This window comes from Olea europaea, unplaced genomic scaffold (genome assembly GCF_002742605.1).
Source record: "Olea europaea var. sylvestris unplaced genomic scaffold, O_europaea_v1 scaffold2654, whole genome shotgun sequence".
In the NCBI taxonomy this organism is placed as follows: domain Eukaryota; kingdom Viridiplantae; phylum Streptophyta; class Magnoliopsida; order Lamiales; family Oleaceae; genus Olea; species Olea europaea.
The window spans coordinates 81,031-102,030 of NW_019244901.1; the positions used below are offsets into that span (position 1 = coordinate 81,031).

Consider the following 21,000-nt stretch of genomic DNA (forward strand, 5'->3'; position numbering starts at 1 on the left):
GGACAAAGGTTGCAACGGAAGACGACATAGTTTTAACAGGACGGGCTTAAGCCAATCACACTCTGATCCCAAGAAAGAATTGCAGGAAAAGGATTTGGTCAATGTACCAAACCTATTGTATAACATGTATTATATAGAAGCTGTTGAGACATATAATTGGTAGTCTAATCTATACATAGAAGGATTAATAAAAAAGAACAGATATCAGTCATCTACAGGAATAATGCTGGAATTCCTATCTTGGCTTATCAATCACAGCACAATTAGTGTGATTTGCAGAATTAAGGGGATGTGATTCGTCTGGCATAACATAATGTTTATGGAATAAAAAAGATGGAAGTTGGCATGAAAAATCAAAACATGGCCGCAAATACAAACCATGCGACCACATGGTGTATTTAGTCATGCAGTTGCGTGGCCATATACCGAGCCCAAAAGACCTCGGCTTGAATAAACCATGTGACCGCATGGATTTGTACCATGCAGTCACATGGTACAAAAATTCGATCATTGAAGGTCGATTTTTTATCGTTGCAAGTTAGAATTTGATGGCTTTTATTGCATGTTTTGGCACCATTTCACATCTCTTGTCGTGGCCCATATACAGAGGAGCCATGTTCAAGGGTAAAAAGTAAGGAAAACACTTGATATTCATTCCAATTCAACAATCAAAGATCTTCTTCATTAATATTCATTCATTGTGTTCTTAAATTTTTGGAGGATTTTACTTTGTGCTTTGGTAAAATCCTTTACAAGGCTTGTTATAATCCTTCAAATCATATATCGGAATACCCTTAAGTATCTCATAAACTTCGGAGAGGGGACAAATAACGTATGAGAACTGCGATGCCGCGTTTGTGCCTTCAAAGCTGTTATTGACAATATTTATATTTTCTTCATCTCGTTGCTGCTATTATTGCGCCATTCCTTTTGTCTTCTCCTTCTCTTCATTATTTCCAACATATTTTCCAGTGAATTAAACTGAAAATCAAAGTTTTAGGAGAATGTAAAAGTTACTGCTACTTCTATTGGATAAGCACGGGTTACAAATAACAGAAAGAAAGAAGAAATAAATAAAATATGCAACGATGGAAAACTATATCATAATGTGAATAATGTAAGAACTAACTTAAAAGTTCAAATTATATAAGAATAATCTCATCCTCCAAGTCTACAAAAGTTGCTATTTCATCTCCAAGTATTCAGAAACCCCAATTTTGTCCTTGTACTAATCAAATGCCAAACTTTTTTCCCTAAAAATATTCTGAAGAAATAATTTCATTCTCCAATTTTTGGAATTGGCACTTACGCCACATAGAATCATTTCTCTCTTCAATCTCACCCTCTCATTTATAAGACCAGTTTTTATGCAAAATGCATTTAAAATTCATTTTTCAGACCATCAAAAATTCCCTTAAAAAGGCTCACATTATTATTATTATTATTATTATTATTATTATTATTATTATTATTATTATTATTATTATTATTATTATTATTATTATAAGCTCTATAGTTATATTAGAACATCTCCAACGCTTTCATAGTTTTCCTAAACATATTTGCCACATAAGCAAATAGAAAAGTTTTAAATTGAGTGGATTTTACCTATATGGATTATTTTAACAATAATCCAATTATTTACATATATTTTTAAAAATATTTTTATAGACCTAGAGTATATTCAAATTATTTACATGTATTTTTTGACATATTTTAACATACATAGAAATGGCATACGAGCTTTGATACGAATGATTTTGTAAGAAGTCTTACGTGCAAGAAACATCGATAATCTAATGTGGAAAATGGATATTATTCAGCCCATTATTAATAGAGGATACGTAGCAAGTTGTTAATGAATCGGAAAGAAATGTTCGGCCCAAATCAATTTTTAAATACGAGCAAAAATCGAAAAACGTTATGCGTAGGATCGACATAAGAGTCCAACTACATTGCATTGCAGAATGCATGTTGTATGTCTGAAAAAGTTTGACCTCCTTACTTCTCTTATATATACGCTGAACCCCTTTTCTCCTCGATCCATAGAGACAAAATGTAGGTGCCAACAGTTCATAGTGTAGACAAAGAGGATTATCGAGTTACAGTTCAAAGGAGGCTATAGAATGGTATAAGGACATCAGTGTTAAGAAATGTTTGAAAACACTTGTGCAAATTTCCAAAGGCTCATTTCGAAAGAAATCACGAGGGTACAAATTGAAAGGCCCAAAATACAAACACAAAAGTATTATAGACATGTTTATAAACACAAATTTCAAGGAATTGACAAATACTACAAATTTGTAGAGACAAAGAAATTTGATAACAGAATCCAACGTAAGGAGGACACATGATAGCAGAATTTAATTGCCTTTGTTTGGGAACACATCATTAGTTTCTATAAAGTTAGTTATTCTACTCAGTCGAAGTCAAATTTGAATTTCAAACAAATATTCAGAATGTAATAATCCATACAATTCGTGGTACTCGTCACTATTCCTCCTAAAACGTTACTAATGATCAAACCTGAACAGAGACAAATCTAATAAGTTGATTATTAATAACTAGACATCATAAGAAAAATAAATAGAAAATCAAAATATAAATATGTGTGTATAATAACAAGACACCCTAAACAACATATACCTAGAAAATCAAGATATACGTGAGTAATAATAAGACATCCTGAGCAACATATACATAGAAAATCGAGGTAGGTCTGAAAACCAAAATGAAAACAGTACATTGTACACCTAACAAACCATTAGGACAATGCAACAAACACCAGTACAAGAGTTCCATAAAAACCTCTACCCTCTCGTATACTTCTAATATCTATTCAAGGGTATCGTTTCCACAAGTTGTCCTCTCGATTGTTTCTGAACGCGCAGCATCCCACGGAGTAGACGATTATGAGAAAGACGAGGAATATGATGTTGATGACAGCAACCCTCTTCCAGTCACTCTTGATGTTATCCAGCAACCCAGCCTTGCATGATTGGCAGCTATAGCACAAGACATTAGGATCACTGCTCCATGTTCTGCAGTCTGGATTTGTTAACGATGATTGAGCGGTCCTAGTCCAGTTGGTCGGGCTAACGTACTGGAAGTTGCAGTCGTTTGATGGCTTGCAGCAACCAGACTGCAGAAATAATACAAGAATAATATCGGTAAGTTTAATAGAGAAGTCGGGTTTCCGTATACGAAAAGAAATGGATATATAACACTAAAGCGAAAACAGAATAACATATATCTACGCTGAAGTTCTGTTCATAGTGACATAAAGATTAGTCACGCATTAAGATCATACGAGCCCCCTAGTCAATATACGGAAAATGAAGACGAGCATCTATGCGGAGATATGGGGAATGAAGTAGCCAATGAAGGATAAAGCTCAATCAAGAAACCAATTTACGAGCTAATTTAAAAAGAATCCACTTTCTTAATAATTTTTGAACTCATTTTCATCACCCGTTCTCCAAAAAAACACCATTTCAAAATATATTTTCCTTCAAATTGTGGCTAAAAAGAAAAAAAACTATGTTATGAATAGTATTTATTGAGATTGCATGATTAAAAAGTAAGGAAAAGTGTTGGATTTACTTTAGAATATTTTATCGTGTGAATATATGGTTGAAAATGAGTATAAAAAATAAATTAAAGTAAAATAAAATAAGGGAATTAAACGGCGGCTAAGTTCAAATAGATCATAATGCAAGACAAATTAACCAAATTTTGAGCAAAAGCGATCAACCTCCCAACAACCATGGTGAAAAAGATATATTTAGACAGTTTTCAACTCATCAGAAATTACTTTAAAAGAAGGTGGAAGAAAGAAAGAACAAAATATTGTCTACAAATTAGATAAATTATCAAGATAAAAAGGAAATACAACATGAAACATGTTAGGAAGAAAAAAAGATATGCTTTATAGTAAATAATATGAACATCAAAGGAAAAAAATAAAAATAAATAACAATTAAGATGATATTTTAACCCAACAAAATGATATTCTTTCTTCACTGAAAAAGAGATCCTCTCCTTTTTCATACATAAGAATGTCAAAACTAGGCTAAAGTTCCCCAACTTTTTTTTAAAAGCGCTAGGTTTCAACAACAAAAGTAACAATTATAAACCCCCTAGTTATTGCTTAATTTTTAAAGAGAACTATGAATCTGCATACCAAAAATCAAAATACCCAAGAGCGAAACATCAAAAATAAGATATTGGTACCAAATATACTGCAAAATACGTATGTTGTCTTTACCTGAAGAGAAGAGAGCTGTTCCCTGTAAAAATCTTCAACACTGGTGGAGGACCCATCATCCAGCAGCCTCTGGCAGATCTTACTGTCCTGTAAACAACTCCTAATCTTGTTCCAATTCTTGTCACTGTTGACCCTTTTCTGCAGCCAATTGGAGTAATCCCCAAGCCTGTATTCCTTGTACCCTTTATCAGATAAGGACTCTCCGGCCCCTTTGTTTGTAACCACAAAAGCAAAGATTGTGAAGCAAAATAACAACACAATTAACAAGAACATGACAACGAGATAGATCCATAGAAGCCACGTAACTCTGCAACATGACCCCACTAAACCTGCCAATGAAACCAGCAGAATAAAAACTCCCAGAACGATTACGGGTATGTCTAGGAACCGTTCACACTCTGTGTTGGCTTGTTTCGAGAGCCATATGCCCCCTCCTATGATGGGAATTGAGAGCAAAAGTGTTATGAAATTGAGAATGCCCACCAAATTGTTACTCACACGTACCATTGTTTGTTTATCAGTTAACTTGATATCAGAGTTTTCAAGAAAGTAAATAGAGAATGACTCAAGAATATATCGAGTAAAAAAAAATCAAGAAGGCGGAGAATTCAAGATAATGAAGAAAAGTGGGGGTCAGATATTAGATGAAGAAGATGAGACTTTGTGTGATGATATGTATGCATACATGTGGTTGTATATAGAAGTAGGGATTAAGAAGGTTCAAAGCAATGACTATGAGGGGGAAGAAGAAGACGAAGAAACCGACCCCAGATGACGCGTGGCACGTGGGCTTATGTGAGTACAGTTGAAAAGTCTACTTGCTTTGTGATTGGAGGATAAGAATATCTATCTTTGGTTTTTAAACTATGTAAACGTGGGTCCCAGTTGCCGAACGACGCTCTACGTTGGCGTAACAGTCAAGTTTTATATAACCGTCTGCTGTGAACGGAACAGGATCTGTTTCTTTCTTTTTTGAAAATATATAATTTACTTTTATTTTTTTTCCCTTCTTCTACCTATTGAGTAATTGGAGGAAAATAAATTAATTCTCATTGTATTTTGTTCAGGACATTTATTCCATTTTTGTATACACTTTAAGATGCAAAACTGCTAACCACTTAGCAATAATGATTTTAATTAAGATTTGTTTAAATAAATACATTTTGAATTTTCTTTTTCGATCTCCAATTATTCAATAATTTTCAGTAATACAAATTTTACTTTTTATAGGCCGAAAAAAACTTATACAAAATAACACATCTTATTCTTTCTGATTTATTGGTTTTCGAATGAAAAATATAGATTTTGTTACCTCTCCAACGACCTCTCCATTATGCCGGATTTTAGTTTACCAAGCCTTATATATTGAGAAGAATCTAATTTAATTCGTAGCAGTTGATATTAATACCAATCGGTCATAAAAGAAATTTTTTGATAAACATTCTATCATAAATATTCTTATTTTTGTCATCTCAATTTGTTTCTATATATTATGGTTAACACGTTTAATTTTATCAATTTTAGTATGATCAAACATTTATCTTATCGTCTCAAATTCTTTTGTAAATTTTATCTTCTAATAGCTTAATAGTCATATCATTTGTAACAAAAATATCGAGATCTTTTTTAAAATAAATAAAAATCATTCAATGATCATTTCCATTGACAAAATCACAATATTCTACTTTAATTACCTCAAAATGTCAAAAAAGAAAGTATATAAATTATGGGAAAATTACCTCAAACCCTATTATGCAAGATTCAATTTCACAAATCAAGTGCTCTTAAATTTCTTTCAAAATCAAAGCCATCCCATCCCACCCCCAGCAAACAACGACAAAAATTCCCTAATTTTAGGGAACCTCTCATGGAAGAATTTCATCGGTGTTGGATTAGGTGATGAAAGAGATGGAACCAGCGTGGTTTTATCAAATTTTAAATGATGGGTGGTTTTTTATTAGATCTTTTGTTTAATCAGAGTTTTGGGATGATTGTTGGTGTTTTGCAGTATCGATGATTTTTTAATCTGTGGTGATCCTGTTTCTGGTGGTGGTGTAGGCTGTGATGGTTCTATAATCGACTGTGACTTGAGACTGACCTAATCATAGAAAGTCATACTAAATACAATTTTGGCCACAGTTAGTCACACCGAAGATAAAGTTGGTCACGGTTAATTACAGTTCTGCAGTGTGTGCTGATTTGTTTGTGGTGACCCTATGTGATCAAGTATGTGTTTGTTGTGACCAATTTTGTGTTGATTGGGATCAGTTGTGATTTGACATTGATTTGGTCATAGACAGTCACACTGAATACAAATTTGGTCACAGTTAATCACATCGAAAAAAAAGTTGGTCACAAGCATTTGAGTGGTCATTGGAGCATTTTGTCGAAGTGATCGTCGAATAGCCGTCGAAGCGGGCGTTGGAGTGATTGCCAAAATAGTCGTCTGAGCAGCCGCCAAAGTGATCGTCGACGCGACCACCGAAGTGATCATCGGAATGGCCGCAAGAGTGACCACCGGAGCTGATGGCCTTCTCCGGTGGAGAGATGGAGGGAACGTAGTTTAATGGGGTGATAGGATAGGTTGGGTGAGGTGGCGTGGCGTGGCATGGGTAAAAATAATTAATATATATTATATTATATTATATTATATTTTAATATTTAATAAATTTATTTATCACCTGATTTTTGAAATATTTTAATATATTTGTTATTAATGGAAAATGCCAGAAATGAAATGCAAATAAAACGGCTGTCATCGTGTAGAAGCGGTTACGGCCACGGATTTGGTGGGACGTGTCGTAACAGTCAACTGCTTATTTCTTTTAAGTTTTCAACGTAAACTGATTTTTAGTTGATAACGCGTTGCGTGCTTTTTCTGCGTTTTGCGCTTACGTTAGCTACTCAATTACACAAATATTGTGATTGCGACCTTTAAAATAATGTTCAAATTGATTACTACTTAATAATCACATCTCCTTTGACCAAATGCAAGAATACATAAATTTAAGCACGTGTGTGGAATAGATTAAAAAATTATTTAAACATTATATTAAATTATTTTTTAATTATGTATTTTAGGATAATTATCACAAAACGTCCCTATATTTCAATGTGATTGTACAAAACGTCCTTACATTTCATTTTTTGACATTTTCATTCCTACTTTCTCCTTTTTACTACAGAAAATGTCATTTTCTCAATTAAAAAATGTAATGAAATATGAAAATAAAGGCAAAAATGTCAAAAAAATGAAAGGTGAGAACGTTTTGCACAATAATAATGAAAATTATAGACGTTTTATGCTAATTACCTTTTTAATAATTTATTTGGACCCGTTAGAAATTTTTAAAAAAATTTGAGAGTATAATTGCAATTTGTTCTTTTTTTATCTTTCTTTTCTTCTCTTTTTGTTTTGTTTACATAGAGAAGTATATTTGTCGTTTTACATTTTTTATTGAGAAACCGACATTTTTCGCAACGAAATGTGAAAATAGGAATGAAAATGACAAAAAATGGAAGATATGGACATTTTGCATAATAACGTTGAAAGTAAGAATATTTTGTGCTAATTACTCCATATTTTACAATATTCACAATTTTTATCAATTTATCACCCGAATCTTTGGCAAACATTATCCAATGTGAAATCTTCCAAGTCACCACCTCATCTAGAGCACTTTCGAACTGATATGAAAACTTACTGACCTTAAACAAGGAAAAAAAATAATTTTTTCACTCTTTCGTGTCTTAAATGTGCAAGCTCCCGTTTGGCCCAATTTTTTAAAAGTCGTTTTGAACTATACATTTTATTATACTCACAAATTTATCAACTTTTTATTCATACACTTCGTCAACTTTTATCAAAATTATTAAAAATTAATTTTTAGCCAAATCTTAGGGGGCCAATTAAACAAAGCTTAAAAAGTTATTTGTTCTCTTTTACCCATGCTTAACCTCTATTATTTAAAAACTCTTTTTTCCTTGAATTCGTTTTGAACCACAGATTCTCTCAATAAAATATTTTTACACATAAACTCAAAACTTTTCTCCACTTTTTAACCTATGTTTGACCCCCATATTTTTCAAAAACTTATTTTCAATTACACATTCTTCCATAAAATAATTTTACACAGTAATTGAAAAATTTTCTTTCCTTTTTAACCACACATTCTATAAATAAATCACTATTTCAAAATACTTTTTCTTACCAAAATGGGACTCAAACAGGGACTTAACTACCCATTTTCCAAAAATCCACTATTTCTTTCATCTTATTTATATAGACTGGTTTTATTTTTCACATGGATTAAAAAATTTGTTGCGTAATTGTCTCAAAAGCCAAAAGTTAGAGGACCTCTATTGCAAATAATAAAAGATAGTTATTGTATAGAAGACTTCTAATTAAAGTTAAGATCAGAATCCTTGCAAAATTTAGTCTCCTATTTACAACCGATTTTGGAATCTTGCAAATGAAGGTATTCTTGTTGAGTTAAAAAAGGCTTGTTTGAATTTAAATTAAACTCTTCTACTTCGTTATTGATCCTATAAATAGTGGATGTATTTCATTATTTTGGTTGTGGCCAGAGAGTTGATTTGAGATAAAAATATTGTGAGACTAGTATCCAAAAACTTTTCTTATATTGGGTAGAAAAGTAAGTGTTATAAAATTCGAATTTATTTTTTTCTTTGTAATACTTTGGGATTGGGTTGGTGAGTGAAATTTTTTTCATATAATGAAAAGCTTTGATGGTCCTTTTAATTTGCGTGTTATATTCTTTATTTTTCTTGTTTGTTAATATTTTTCTGAACAACAAAAGATTCTGCAGGTAAATAGAAATAAAGGAAATTGACGTGAAATTTCCCAACAAAATCTTATCTAATGTTATTGAAAAAGGCAAATCAAAAAAATTTCCTACATTTTTTAACACATTCTCCCCAAAAAAAGGGAAAAAAAAAAAGCATTAATCCATTTTTCTTACTAAAATGAGACTCAAATAGGGACTCAACCACTCATTCTCCAAAAAATCATTACTCTCTCCACCTCATTTATATAAGCTAATTTTGATTTTCACATGGATTAAGAAATCTTATTTAATGTTATTAAAAAAGCAATTTTTGTCAAAAACATTTATAGTCTACCATTATTTATATTTGTATAATTTCAAGATTAAGTAGGAAAAATTGTTTAGAACTAGGCAAATTAAATAATAACATATTAGTAAACGAACAAAATAAAACATTCTCAATAAAAAAAGAACCATATATATATATAATGATCTGCCCAAATAAATGGAACGGAGAGAGTATTACAAAATCTATTTTTTAGGAAACGAAGCACATATGTACCCTTAATATATTCATACTAAACTATCTCATAAAAATAAGTTACTTGTCTTGAAGCTAACAATTAATCCAATAACTTAAAAAAATAATAATAAATAAATAAATAAAAGTTACCTCATGCTTCCTTTGGATTGATGGAGGATAACTAAAATTTTAAAGCAAAAGCACTCATTGATTCTACTGAATATTAAACTAATAATTTGCCCATACCAATCGACTCTCCACCATGACAAGGCAATCATTATACTCCATACGCTTAAATAATTTAGGGTATAGAAATTAGCCGAAATGAATCAACCATAGTGAAGATGAACGTTGGCAACCCTCAAATTTGTAATATTGGGTATTCCAGTGCTTGATGCTAGCTTCTTTCCATTGAGTGCAGTCTTCCTCCATTGTTGGCGACTGCCATGCTCATCGGAAGTTGGAACTTTTTGATTCAGCAGCAGAAGGAAATAATATCCAAACTGCCAAGAAACTTAATAAGATCCTATTCATTCTTGATGGAGATTGAAAAAATTTACCGATCTCAAAAATTTTTGATCCTCTCAACTTATATAGTGCACTTATTTATGTCTGCCATAAATTACTTGTATTTCTTACATTAGAAAGAATCCCTCCAACTTTTAATGTTGTCTTTGTTGAACTCCTTATTTTTGCCTAACATTTCCTTTGGTGGTAGGGATGGCAACGGTTCGATTCGACTAAAATCATCACCAAATCGTCAAATTTTTTGCCATACCATAACCACATAAATCGGATCGGTTCGATTCAATTAATAACCATGAAAATAAATTATTTTTTATAGATCCATCTGTCAAATGGATATAAAACAATTTATGAGAAGAGAGCCAATGAAAATAAAAACACAATATTCCAAACGAAAATGCAAACATTATCTCAAATTTCAATTGCAGAATAAAATTTATCAAACAATATTATGAATATAACAATATTAAACTTTTCCTTCATTCTTGATTCTTGTGTATTGTAGTTACTTGATTCATGTTCAATAATTCAAAAGCTTCAACCTTAACTCATATTCAATCTTCATTCTTCCCCACAACTCTTACTATCATAGGTCAGCACTCAAAATTGATTCCTATATAGTAAATAAGAAATGTAAGTAAAAAATACAACGATACTACCTAATCCAGAATAGTTTTAACTGAAATTTAAATAAAAAAATGTACCTCTTGATTAATTTCCTTATCACTAAATCTTGCTATCCCTAATAAAACAATGATTTTTTTTTAAAATGGGTAATCGGTTCAATTTTGGTTCGACTGCAAAAATACCATACCCGCACTGCCACGAACTAGTTCATTAAAATCAAATACCATAACCGCCCCCATTGCACCATCGGTTCGATTTTTTTCATCACATTCGGTTCGGTTAATCACGATTTTCGATCTTAACGGTTTAAATTGCCAATCCCTATTTGGTGGAGAAGCAATGAAATCAAAAGAAGGTGTTCTTTTGATTTACAAGTTACTGATAAAATCCCATGACAAGGAAAACTCATATCATCCTTCAACAAATTACAAAATTAATTATGTAAAACTGAAATAACCAAATATTCGATGTTAAGAGACTGGGTCACTAGGCCCCAAAACAAATAGATAGACAGAAAGGCACCTCCCAAAGAAAAACCACAAATTCTTTATGTAGCAATCAAACAAATGATATGGATGAACATTTGAAAAAAAGTCGGAACTCCGCAAAAAGCTTGTCTTGGCCAAAGATTTGCCTTATTAATCTTTAATAACCTGATAAAAGCTTCAAATGGAAAGGTAAATGCAGAACGAAGTACCAATGGATGCCTTGATTCTTGACATGGCTTTGCATTATAGCGGCCCTGGGAATGTTCCACTCTCCCTCTGCTCGTTCCACTTCTCAACCTGCAATAACCAAAAACGTCAACAAAATTGAACAGACAATGACAATTGCTGATAACTTCATATAAAACTAGTAGTAGATCAAGGGAAGTGAAATATTCGGAAAAAACAAGGGAATACTTTTACATTATTCAGCCCCAAAGATGAAGGACGAGATCCATGGGTAGACCATTGAAACATTAATTGAAAGCATTTCATGGATTAAATTCATATCAAAACAAGTCAACTGCCAACTATCGGAGTATCATAACCATGCTAAAAGCATAGCCCAGAAAGAATGGATTGTCACTTGATTTTACAACTTCCGAGAACCTCAAATAACCAAAGAACAGAAAGATTAACAACTCAAGAATTTCATGTGAATCATGTAGGAAGTTACCATCACAAGACAAGCCAAAAATAATAATAATAATCTTTAGGGTCTGCATTAACTAAAACTGCCTCTTCCTTTACAAAAAAGTAGATTCGTGCCCCTTTACTTTCTATAAGATTAGTAAATCCCAAAAAAAGCCTTTTCTAATGTAATGTAACAGAAGGCAGTCAATTCCTATATTACCTTAAAGCAAGATGTAGTGTGTTTCCTAACTCACACAGCACAGCACGGCAATCAATTATTTATTTTGGTATCCTGTTTTAATCTGTCATATATCACGAATGACAATCTCATGGTCCTTCAATGCACTTTACGTAAAAATAAAATAAAAAATAAATCAGCAAATAGCAAAATCCAAGCTTCAGGATCTTTGCACTTGGCCCACTCTAAACTTAAAAGGAACCATATCAGTTACGATCCTTGGCGGTTAACATTTTCCTTTGATGCAACAAAAGGAAAAAAGAAGACAAAAAAGGAAAATGAAACAATCATCTTTCATAGTCATGTAAGGAAAAGATCCATATTTTGAGGTGAAGTCTTGAGCTAAAAAAAATACTTTACATAAAAAAAAAAAAATAATTCTTCCTTATTTCGATATCTTAAAAATTACCTAACTTGTAAATATTGCTCAAATATACCAACCCTACACAAACACAATTCTGAATTTCTTTTAAAGGAGATCTTCATATTCAGAACACAAATTATGCAATAATCAGTAGGACCAATTGTGAAACATGGGTTACTTGTCTTTGTGCGTGCATGTAGCAATATTTGCATATATTTATCATAACACCAAAAGAACCAAAATTGTAAAATCATATTGCGTCAATTGTAAAATCATATTGTCTAAGGAAATCGACCAAGTAGCATTTCAACTCACCCATTCGCCCGGGCAAAGGGAACGATAGTACTTGGCAAATTTTCCACAATCACCAGATTCTTCTCCCTTAGCAGCTACACACCTGACAATAAAGATGTAGTTAATTAGTTCAGGGTCAGGGTCAGGGTAAAGAAAAATTATAGTATTTTTTCCAGAATCATGGCTCAACTTTAGCTTCCTATTAAGTTTTTCCACCCTTGCAGTTATATTTAACGATCAAAAGTTGCAGCCTATATCTAATTTTAGGGCATCCTATCGTGTCCACAGCTGAAAGTAAATAACACCACACGAAATAATCCTAAACTCATCCTATCAACCTTGCTCATGAAACAACATGCTGCTGCTACCACAATCCCCAAAAAGACATAACTAAAAGCTGGATATTAACATTTTAAACTTAGACAAGGCATATTAAACAGCCACACATAACTTCTGCTGGAGCAAAGAGTTATTTCATTTGACACAAAATCCATAAATTTTGTTTCAAGCTTCCAAAGTGATAGTGTTTGCTCTAACCATTTGTATGGCTCATTCATGAATGCGGGTTTGCTTCCAACTTGTAAAAATAAGATAGATAATCAATTAAATAAAACATATACTGACATTGATGGAAGCCAAATATAATCTACAGAACATACATTGTCACTTATATGCTAGCCTTGGTAGAATACAATTTACAACTCAAATAAACCAGAAATGCTAAGAAAACATCAGGTAGACTCATCATTTATCCAATGTAATTTTTATCCATTTCATGTCATATTTAGTCACAATTAGCGACTTAGGCCGATTAAACAGTTTGGTAGCACACCGTCAAAAGGTAACAGCCCATCAAAGTATTGCATCCTCGTAGCAAGAAATGAATGTCATGTCAAGGAAAAAAAAATGAATTTTTTTTTTTAGACTTTACCTGTGAAACTCAATGTAGCGTGTGAAACAGTGTCGAGTTTGGTTGGTTGTTGGGAATCGAAAATCAGCTGGAGCAGTTTTAAGTTCAATCTGATAATAAAGTTCAAACAGACGAAAACAAAAATCCTGAATGAGAAGGGGCAGTAATAATTCCAAAATTAAAATTCTACGATTTAACATCATATCTCACTCAACCCTAAATCAAACGCAACCGTACAGGACCGACATGGAAAAGAAGGGGATGAATTCATCGAGCAAACCAATACAAATTTGAGGCAAAAATATGTAAAATAAAACAAATGTATCGAACTACAAGGCTGAGATATATAAGTATTCAGAAATAAATGACACATAAAAGGATTAATAGTAATTTAGCCATCTAATTTCATTAATCACTGAAAGGAGGAAAATAAAAATACAGAACAGGATGCTTTGAAACATTTACAGAATTATGCTTTGAAATGAAAAATCTAGACGCATACAAGAAAAATAAACGACGGGAATTAAAACATGAAAATTTTTGCAGCGAATTTTACCTCGGCCATTGAAGATGTAAATCGACAAGAGAAAGCCCTTCGAATCGCAGAAAGTAAAAAGTCGGTAACTTGTGTATTTGTTTGGAAATTACTAAACAAATAAAAAGTGTCAATTGATAGAAATTACTGTCCGGTTCGTGCAGTGACCAATGAGGAATCCCCAATGCCTTTCTTCTTTCGAATTTTTGGAAAAAAAATATATAAATTGTTGAAACAATAATGTGATAAAAATGAGAAGTAGATAATTGTTATGCATCCTACAAAATACGCTATTATATTTAATTTTTAATTTTAATCATTAAATTATAAAGACATTATAACATTTCTCAAACATGCATGAACCTTGAAGGTTTCATAATTACTCATTATTATTTAGCTAAAATCTATATATATCTTTTCACTAGATTTGAAATGGTCTTTTTTCTTTTCTTTTCTTCTTTTTTTTTTTTAAAAATTTTCGTTCTTTTCCTTTTTGCATAAATTTTACAACTCTATAAGATTTTTCAAAATTAACTTTATTATGTAAAGAAAAAGAGCGAAATTAATTAAAAATGTTGACTAGAATAAGGAAAAGAAAAATAATCCAAACTTGGGATCTTATTCAATTCTAACTTTATAGTGCTTATTGGAATTATAATAAGAAGAATTTAATTTATTAAATTAAACATAAAGTGAATGTTCAAATACTGTAAATTAAAATTAATGACCAAAATAAAGGAAGAACAATTATTCATCCATCTATAATATTTAAAAACGAAGAAATGAGAAGAAACTTTTGAAAAATAATAATACCCTCGTTGATTTTGTGTAATTCCCAATTCATCTTTCAATTATTATTGGAATTTAAATAATTTTATAATTTTATTTAGCTCTCACTAGGGTTGCACGTAAATGTTGGAATTTTTTCAAATAATTAACCAAAAATTAGAAAATGAAAAGGTGTGTAAAAGTGGAAAATGAAAAAGTGTGACTACGTATCAGATCAAATATTCGAATTTGATTCGATGGTCAAATTATTAAAATAAATAGACCAACTTATTCTATTCGTCGAGTAGATCGTCGTGGTATATTTGGAATCTCAAAACTAATTCCGGATGAATGAGAAATTGCGGACCAAAGTTGGAAGAAATGAAGTGTTGCAACTTTTCGAAAGGATGCAAGTTTTGGCCAAGTGTTGCAATTTTTTGAAAGGATGCATGTTTTGGCCTACACTACTTCATTTGTACCATTTCTACATCTATAAATAGAACCCTATGGACGTGATTTTGGGTACACCAATTGCATTGAGCATTCATTCTCCTCTTGCAATTCTCTCATTTCTAATTCCATAACATTTTCATGCATTTTCTTGATAGGGAGGAAATTCCGTTCGATCGCTGGTCGAAGTCATTTGGAGTGCTCCTATGGTTTGACATGGTTATTGTATTTTGGGAGATGATTGTCGGAAAACCGTTAGCACCGATATGGGGCAAATTCATTTTAAGGAAAGAGTTATACTCACCTCGACCAATCGCATCGCTTACATTTAATTTTTTCCGATTTCATTTCTACTTGATTTTAGAAAATGATTAATTTTATTTATATAATTTATGCGAGGTCCGATATGAAGAATTACATGTTTTAATTCAAGAATGGAAATGGGTTAGTTTCTCAAACTCCATTTCGGTAAGTCGAAACCTTGTTTTGATTTCGTGAATATAAACGGTATATTTTTTGTGAATATAATATGCACATAATCGGTATAAATTTCCCCAACAATTTTAAGATGAATTTTGTTGATTTTCTCGTGCATTTTATATTTACGTTCTTGAAAATTATATAGCGTGCAATTCTGAAAATTGTATATAAACACGTGGATATGTAAACAGATAATTGGTTAAGCACTTAAATTAATGGTATATATGATATTCCAAATTATTGTACTTGCCAAAATTGTGATACCAATTGGAAAGTTGGCAGTGTTAATTTGCTGGCATCTTTTAATTAAACAAGTGGTTTTGTGCATGAGGAATCTTGATTGAGTGTTTGGCACTCATATTGATAGTTTTGTTCTCCATGAAACAGAATTCGTGCAAAAATAATTGGAGCCAGAATGTCTTAATATATTCTGATGAATTAAATAAAATATGCATGTTGTTGAAGGATGTATCTTTCCACATTTCTAAAATGGCATGAATTGGTCTTTTACCTTAAGTTGTGTTACCAAATAAAATTGCCTTGCATACGAACGAGTGCTTACATGAAAAGATGCATATTTAATGAATAAGTTACTGGTTTGACGATATTAAATAAATTACATGAAGGGTTGCTTCAATTTATTTAGTAATTAATTACTTGTGCAATTGTGAATTCAATCATATTATAATTGCCTCAATTAAAAGTAGCCAATTATTATATGATGTCCATTCATTTAGAATATGATATATAATTGTTAGTGCATGGCTGCTGAACCAGTACGTTTCTTTCGAAGATGGTTTATTTTTGAACAAGTGAATGGAGTTCTAAAAGCAATTTACTGATGGCGACAAAATATGAAAATGCGTGGACCTCATCCATGAGACATTTTATAGAATAAACTTATACAAATGAATGTATAAATATTTGAAATATATGTTGCTATTCCTACACTTTGTTCATGATGAATTGGATATCATTAAAAAGAACTCGAGTCCAATAATGAATGGATGGAAATAAGGAAATTATTCCTAACCATTGAATTTATAAGAATGTCAATTATTTGAGGAAAGTATATGAACTTTCATGACGATTCCTTTGATTGGAATATGATAATGACATGGTAAATTAGTTGGTTAAAATTTCATATCTTATTGAAATTATACTAACTTTGACTATGGTGATAGCCTCAATTAATTTCATAAAATTAAGTGGATATCATTATTTAGTAATGAGAATTAAGCCATATAATTATTTGAAATCATAGAAAATTTTGCATGGAAAGATGTGTCTTTTCATATGGAGAATCATGACTTTTGGTATGATTATTTTTCAATGGGTGTGTCTCTTCATAAAGATTAATTCAAGAGGTGTGTCCTTTTATAGGATTGTATCTCTTGAAGAACACAACTTTTCAACTTATAGTTGATTCGTTCGTTCAAGTTTGAATATGATGAATAAAGTGAATATGTACCTTATTATTTGACATAAAATGAAACTATCATGTGAAATGTCACAAATGTGATAAGTTGCATATCTTGCAATGCTTAGCCCTTTTTATTGTTGAATTTGACTTCAATCATAAAATCAATTAAGTTGGTATATGTTTTGAAAGCATTGTTGGTCTATGTGATGGCCTTGATTTAATTTGAATGATCAAAATTAGCTAGATTGAAGTACGTTATATGCAAGTTGACGACCACTATTTTGAAAATAAATAGACTTTCACGAAGCACTCAATACGAATATTATTTAAGAGATAAATGAATAGAACTATAAAAGAGTTGCTGAATTCTAAGTTCAAGTATAACCCCAAGAATGTGGGGGGTTAAATTTAATGCTTGTGAACTTGAAATGGAAAGTTCAAAACTTGTGGATGCAACATTACTCGATTGCATATGTATTCCCAATTGAGGAATTGTGGGGATAACTCGATTTAACAGTTACATTTACTTTTATCTTATAATCATAGAAAGATATCTATGAAGGTGGAAAGATAGAAAACCCTTATACTAATTATAAGGATGATATATACTAAGTCTAAAGTGGATGAAATGGGTTGTAAAGCTGATTATGGCGTTTGTTTAGACATGCAAGAACAATTGGAATATATGAAGAATATTCATAAAGTTCAAATGCAAGGTAATGTTTCAATGATAATATTGAATACCCATGATTTTGAAATCCACTAGTAAAAGTGATTGACTAGTATAGTGTTTGATAGAAATCCTCCAACCGTGTTTGAAAATTGATAAAGCTTTAAATAAAGCTAATGAGGCATATAGCTTCATGAGAAGATTCCTTGGTGGCGACAATTTGCATCTATTAAATAAATCGATCGTTAGCTAGCTATATTTGATAAGATACTAAGTCACATGTAATGGTAGATCTAGACGTATAAATCATAGACATAATACCATTAAACAGTTGATTTCAATGGTATAAACCCATAATACCTTTAAAAGAGATTTACTAAGAGAGATCAAGAAGACTGCATATCGAAGGGAATGAGATTGAAGCCTACTACGTTAAAGTCCTTGTAATGGTAACCCTACCTTGTTGACTGGAGATTCCAAGATCTTGGTTCAAAGGGACAACTAAGTTATGAGATTTCCATGAAGTACTAAGGAAAATAATTTCCTAACTCATTCCTATGACATTAAAGTGCTTTCTGCTGAGTTGCAAAAGGTTAAGATAATCTTTTAATGATTCCTATATCTTGATTAAGTCAAGTGGAGTAAGGCAGAATACTCTTAATAGGAGGTCATCTATGTGAGTGTGAAGTGGAGCCGCTTCAATGAGACTTATTCAAGGCTTGAATTCTTTAAGCACTCGCAGGACCAAGATGGGTTCAGGGCCAAAATTAACCAAGTTACGAGAACCATGAACGGTTTAGGAAAAACATCTGTGTGAGCATCGTTGCCTTGGCTTACACTAAAGGCTGAATGGTTTAAGACATCACGTTCACCAATTAGCTGAGTAAGTTCGATGGTATTTCACTAAGGGAGGTTCAAGGCCAGAAGCTACCTTTCCCTGATGCAGTAGATTTTCGCACCCTCTCTACATTGCATCATATCATCACATTTGCATATGCGTACCCAATTTCCATTCAGGTGGGGGATTGTTGGAATTTGTTCAAATAATTAACCAAAAATTAGAAAATGAAAAGGTGTGTAAAAGTGGAAAATGAAAAGGTGTGACTACGTGTCAACTTCGATCAAATATTCGGACTTGATCCAATGGTCAAATTATAAAAGTAAATAGACCAACTTATTCTATTCGTCAAGTAGATCGTCGTGGTATATTTGGAATCTCAAAATCAATTCCGGATGAATGAGAAATTGCGGACCAAAATTGGAAGAAATGAAATGTTGCAACTTTTCGAAAGGATACAGATTTTGGCCAAGTGTTGCAACTTTTTGAAAGGATGCGTGTTTTGGCCCACACTACTTCATTTGCACCCTTTCTACAACTATAAATAGAATCCTATGAACATAGTTTTGGGTACACCAATTGCATTGAGCACTCATTCTCCTCTTGCAATTCTCTCCTTTCTAATTCCATAACATTTTCATGCATTTCCTTGGTAGGGAGGAAATTCTGTTCGAGTTCGCTGGTCGAAGTAATTTGGAGTGCTCCTATGGTTTGACGTGGTCATTGTATCTTGGGAGATGATTGTCGAAAAATCGTTAGCACCGATGCATGGTAAATTCATCTTAAAGAAAGAATTATACTCGTCTCGGCCAATCGCATCGCTTACATTTAATTTTTCCGATTTCATTTCTACTTGATTTTAGAAAATGATTAATTTTATTTATATGATTTATGCAGTGTTCGATATGAAGAATCACATGTTTTAATTCAAGAATGGAAATGGTCAAATTCGATAATCATTGGTTAATTTTTCAAACTCCATTTCGGTAAGTCAAAACCTTGTTTCGATTTCGTGAACATAAACGATATATTTTTTGTGAATATAATATTCTCCAACTGTAACATTACTCTAAATTCAATTAATATATTTCCCAATTAATGGATTGGTTAATGGGAAAATGAGAATCATTTGTCTCTCCTATAATCTGCTCATGCCTTCTCATTTCTTTTTCCACCAAAAAAAAAAAGTAATAATAATAATAATAATAATAATAATAATAATATAATAATAATAATAATAATAATAATAATAATAATAATAATAATAATAAATAATGGAGAAAGGTAGCCGTTGTTTGCTCTTCGAAATCACCATTGTCCATGACTCCATTCATTCACCAAAGTAATATCTTCCATTCCAATGAATGTAAAATTACTCCACTGTAGATCTTTTACTTTTAAATATTTCAGTATTTTCATTTATTGGATGTTTCATTTATAGTCATTTGCATTCGCGCTTGAAAGTATTGTTATCCGAAAATTGGTTGAGAAAAAAATGTTGAACTAGAGAGTTGTTAGTTTGTAGTAAGTGTCGAAATAATAGTGTGAAAATCTATTAGTTATCTTTTACATTTTAAATATTTCAGTATTTTCTAGATATTTTGATTATAGGTTTTGCGCTCTCAGTCAAAAGTATTATTATTCAAGAATTGTCGGAGCTATCTATTTTAGATAACAATGTTGAATTATAGAGTTGATCGTTTTTTCGTTTAAATTCGATGGATAAATTCTTAATTAAATTTAGAGAGACCATAATATATTTTTCCAAAACTAATGATTTTATCTAATTCATTTGATAGCAATTAGTAACGTCCCCTTCAATTAATAAAAAATAATTTTCAATCCTAAATTTAGCACCATTTTATTTCCTAAGTAATGCAATTAATGGGAATGTGAAGATCTATCATTCCTTATTAATTGTGTACAAAGAAGTGTTATTAATCAAAACATTACAATTCAATTTATTCAGCATTTTCATATTATGCCCTTATTTGAGCCACATTATTTTCTTTAGAATGCATTTTTGAATAGTATATTGATGGAAAATGTATGTTTAAAAAATAAAGAAAAATTTTGAATTTACGTGTAATATTATTTTTGTTGAAGAATGTATGGTTAAAATGATATCAAATCATATTATTTTCATAAAAACTTTTATTCATATATATTCTTTTTAAAATTTG

General features: G+C 31.5%; 2 protein-coding genes across 2 annotated transcripts; both read right to left on the minus strand.

Moving 5' to 3' along the window:
• Positions 1-2,583: 2,583 nt before the first annotated feature.
• Positions 2,584-4,950, minus strand: LOC111383284 (tetraspanin-8-like). Its single transcript, XM_023007362.1, has 2 exons — positions 4,268-4,950; positions 2,584-3,142 (listed from the first exon to the last, which is right to left on the minus strand). Exons 1-2 carry the CDS (start codon positions 4,772-4,774, stop codon positions 2,840-2,842), a joined length of 810 nt encoding a protein of 269 aa, XP_022863130.1. The 5' UTR covers positions 4,775-4,950; the 3' UTR covers positions 2,584-2,839.
• Positions 4,951-11,121: 6,171 nt separating this feature from the next.
• LOC111383287 (cytochrome c oxidase subunit 6b-2) lies at positions 11,122-14,363 on the minus strand. Its single transcript, XM_023007365.1, has 4 exons — positions 14,210-14,363; positions 13,675-13,763; positions 12,765-12,846; positions 11,122-11,514 (listed from the first exon to the last, which is right to left on the minus strand). The coding sequence occupies exons 1-4, from the start codon at positions 14,216-14,218 to the stop codon at positions 11,461-11,463; spliced, it is 234 nt and encodes a 77-aa protein (XP_022863133.1). The 5' UTR covers positions 14,219-14,363; the 3' UTR covers positions 11,122-11,460.
• Between the last annotated feature and the right edge of the window lie 6,637 nt (positions 14,364-21,000).

Bases quoted from the DNA above. Each gene is read 5' to 3' on its own strand.
- LOC111383284 (XM_023007362.1), bottom strand. From the start codon at position 4,774: ATGGTACGTGTGAGTAACAATTTGGTGGGCATTCTCAATTTCATAACA. The intron at 3,143-4,267 runs GTAAAGACAACA...TTATTTCTGCAG, and splicing joins AACAGCTCTCTTCTCTTCAG to TCTGGTTGCTGCAAGCCATC.
- LOC111383287 (XM_023007365.1), bottom strand. The intron at 12,847-13,674 runs GTAAAGTCTAAA...CTTTATTGTCAG, and splicing joins CGCTACATTGAGTTTCACAG to GTGTGTAGCTGCTAAGGGAG. The intron at 11,515-12,764 runs GTGAGTTGAAAT...TGGTTATTGCAG, and splicing joins CCCTTTGCCCGGGCGAATGG to GTTGAGAAGTGGAACGAGCA.